This window comes from Toxorhynchites rutilus, chromosome 1 (genome assembly GCF_029784135.1).
Source record: "Toxorhynchites rutilus septentrionalis strain SRP chromosome 1, ASM2978413v1, whole genome shotgun sequence".
NCBI lineage: Eukaryota > Metazoa > Arthropoda > Insecta > Diptera > Culicidae > Toxorhynchites > Toxorhynchites rutilus.
Window position 1 is genome coordinate 121098213 of NC_073744.1, and position 2042 is coordinate 121100254.

At 45.7% G+C, this 2042-nt stretch overlaps 1 protein-coding gene across 1 annotated transcript; it reads right to left on the minus strand.

The window, feature by feature from the left end:
- Positions 1–303: 303 nt before the first annotated feature.
- LOC129776206 (pupal cuticle protein Edg-78E) lies at positions 304–1838 on the minus strand. Its single transcript, XM_055781717.1, has 3 exons — positions 1646–1838; positions 1201–1457; positions 304–1121 (listed from the first exon to the last, which is right to left on the minus strand). The coding sequence occupies exons 1-3, from the start codon at positions 1655–1657 to the stop codon at positions 668–670; spliced, it is 723 nt and encodes a 240-aa protein (XP_055637692.1). The 5' UTR covers positions 1658–1838; the 3' UTR covers positions 304–667.
- Positions 1839–2042: the final 204 nt, after the last annotated feature.

Sequence of the window (2042 nt, forward strand, 5' to 3'; positions counted from 1 at the left end):
AGAATTCATGTGCGCAGGACTGCTGCACAGCAGGGTAGGGATGGTAGGGAGGTGAATCGGAATGAAAAACGATTTGCAATTGGCTGAATTCATTTGGCGCAAAACGTGAATTGGTTTAAGGAGAAGAAAAAAAAACAAATTCTCGCTGCATTTTGGTTAGGCATGAGTGATTCGACGGCTCCACGAAAGTCAATAATATTGTTCGAGTGAGAAAATTGCTCAGATACCATGACATCTGGTCGAACGTTCTAATTGAGATAATTGGTGAAGGGTGGTTTCTCTATGGCATTAATACGATCTAAATTGACTTGTATGAATTATTATCGTTTTTTTTTTCAATCTTGAATACATTAGAAATTTTCCAACAGTCGGATTCTTTTGATACACAAATTGAAAAAGTGAGTTCATTTCAATAAGATCTAACTAGGACAGTGTAGTTATTATTTATCCATTAGGTCTCTCCTACGTACTTATATCACAACAGGCAGTAACTTCTACTCGACTACTATAACAAACAGTGAACAGAACACGCTAGGGTTTTGGGGGACGATAAGCTACAGAGGAATATCAGTGAGGGGGAGAAGGGAATTCGTTGGAGGTTCTGTAGCATCACGTTCTTTCTCACTCTCAATCACACTCGCTTTGACTTGCTATGAAAATCAATAACTTAGACTTTGTTGAAGCTGTAGCTGAAACCATCTGGGGTTCTGTTCAGCTGCAGTTTGCCTGGTGGCTGGAATCGGTGTGGAGCCTGGGTGGTCCACTCCTGGTGTTGTGGGGCAGCTGGGGCATGGTTGTAATGGTTGTACTGAGGAGCAGCAGGGGCAGGAGCTGGCGCTGGGGCTGGCTGATGATGATAGTTGTGGACTGGAGCTGGTGCTGGGGCTGGAGCTGGGGCGGAGCGGGTGTTCTGTTCGCTGAAAGATGGATCGTTCCAGCGTGGGTCGTACTGACCATCATCGTAACCCTGGTTTTCGTAGTTGCGAGCGTTGTACTGTGGCTGTGGTTGATATTGTGGCTGGGCCTGGTACTGTGGCTGAGGTTGATACTGAGGCTGAGGAGCAGCAGCATGGGCTGGAGCTGGTGGGGCTACTGGCAGATGATCGCCTGAAGCTTGGAAGCTGCATCGAAACAATGATAGTTGTTCGGTAAAATAATCCTTCCGGAAGAAAGAATTTGTATTGGTCACGACAAGCTCACCCATTCTTGCCAGCGACGTAGGAGATAGTTCTTCTTTGTCCAGAAGGATCAACGTAGCTGTAGGATCCACGACGGTTGCCATCGGCATCGGTTTCTTCCTTGAAGTTAGTTCCGTCCTCCTGATCGTAAGCAGCGCCAAACTTTCCATCACCGGAAAGGTAGCGCTGTTCGCTCAGGATCGCAGCAGTCTTTGGGTCACGGTTGTATCCACCATTGTACTGCGCGTTGGCGGCCACTAGCAACGCTGATACCAAAATCTTCAAAACACACAAATAAATTTATAGATCATTAATAACTTTAACCACACATGTCACTGTGGATTGTAAACGTCCGGATGATTTATTCGCTCAATTATTTTTAACAAAAGCACTTTATCACAGTCCAGCGATTTCCGGGTTCATCGAAATACATTGCTCGTTTCAAATCCATTAATATTAACACTCACAAATCTGAACATGGTTGTTTCCTGTTTCTTTTCCTTTTAATTTAACTCTCCTAGAGGTTTCGCTGTTTGGTAAACTGCTTCCTAGAAGCCTTTACTCCGATACACACGCACGCTCTGGTTAATAGACACAGACCTTGATCCGTCGATATGGACCAAGACGCTGGTAGACTCACTGCAAAGAAAGAACTGACTTCTAGTTGGGGCTGACAAGTGCTTTTATACAAGGAACCATCGCAGAGCGAACCTTGGGAAACAACAAGCAATATCGCAAGTGAGTATGCTGGAGTCAAGAACCACCCACCACCACCACCACCGCTGTCGCAGCCGTTCCGTTCCCCACCTTCGGTTTGCCCCCCAGACGCGATTGACTCTCGCAGCGAAAAATCTTTTTTTTTTC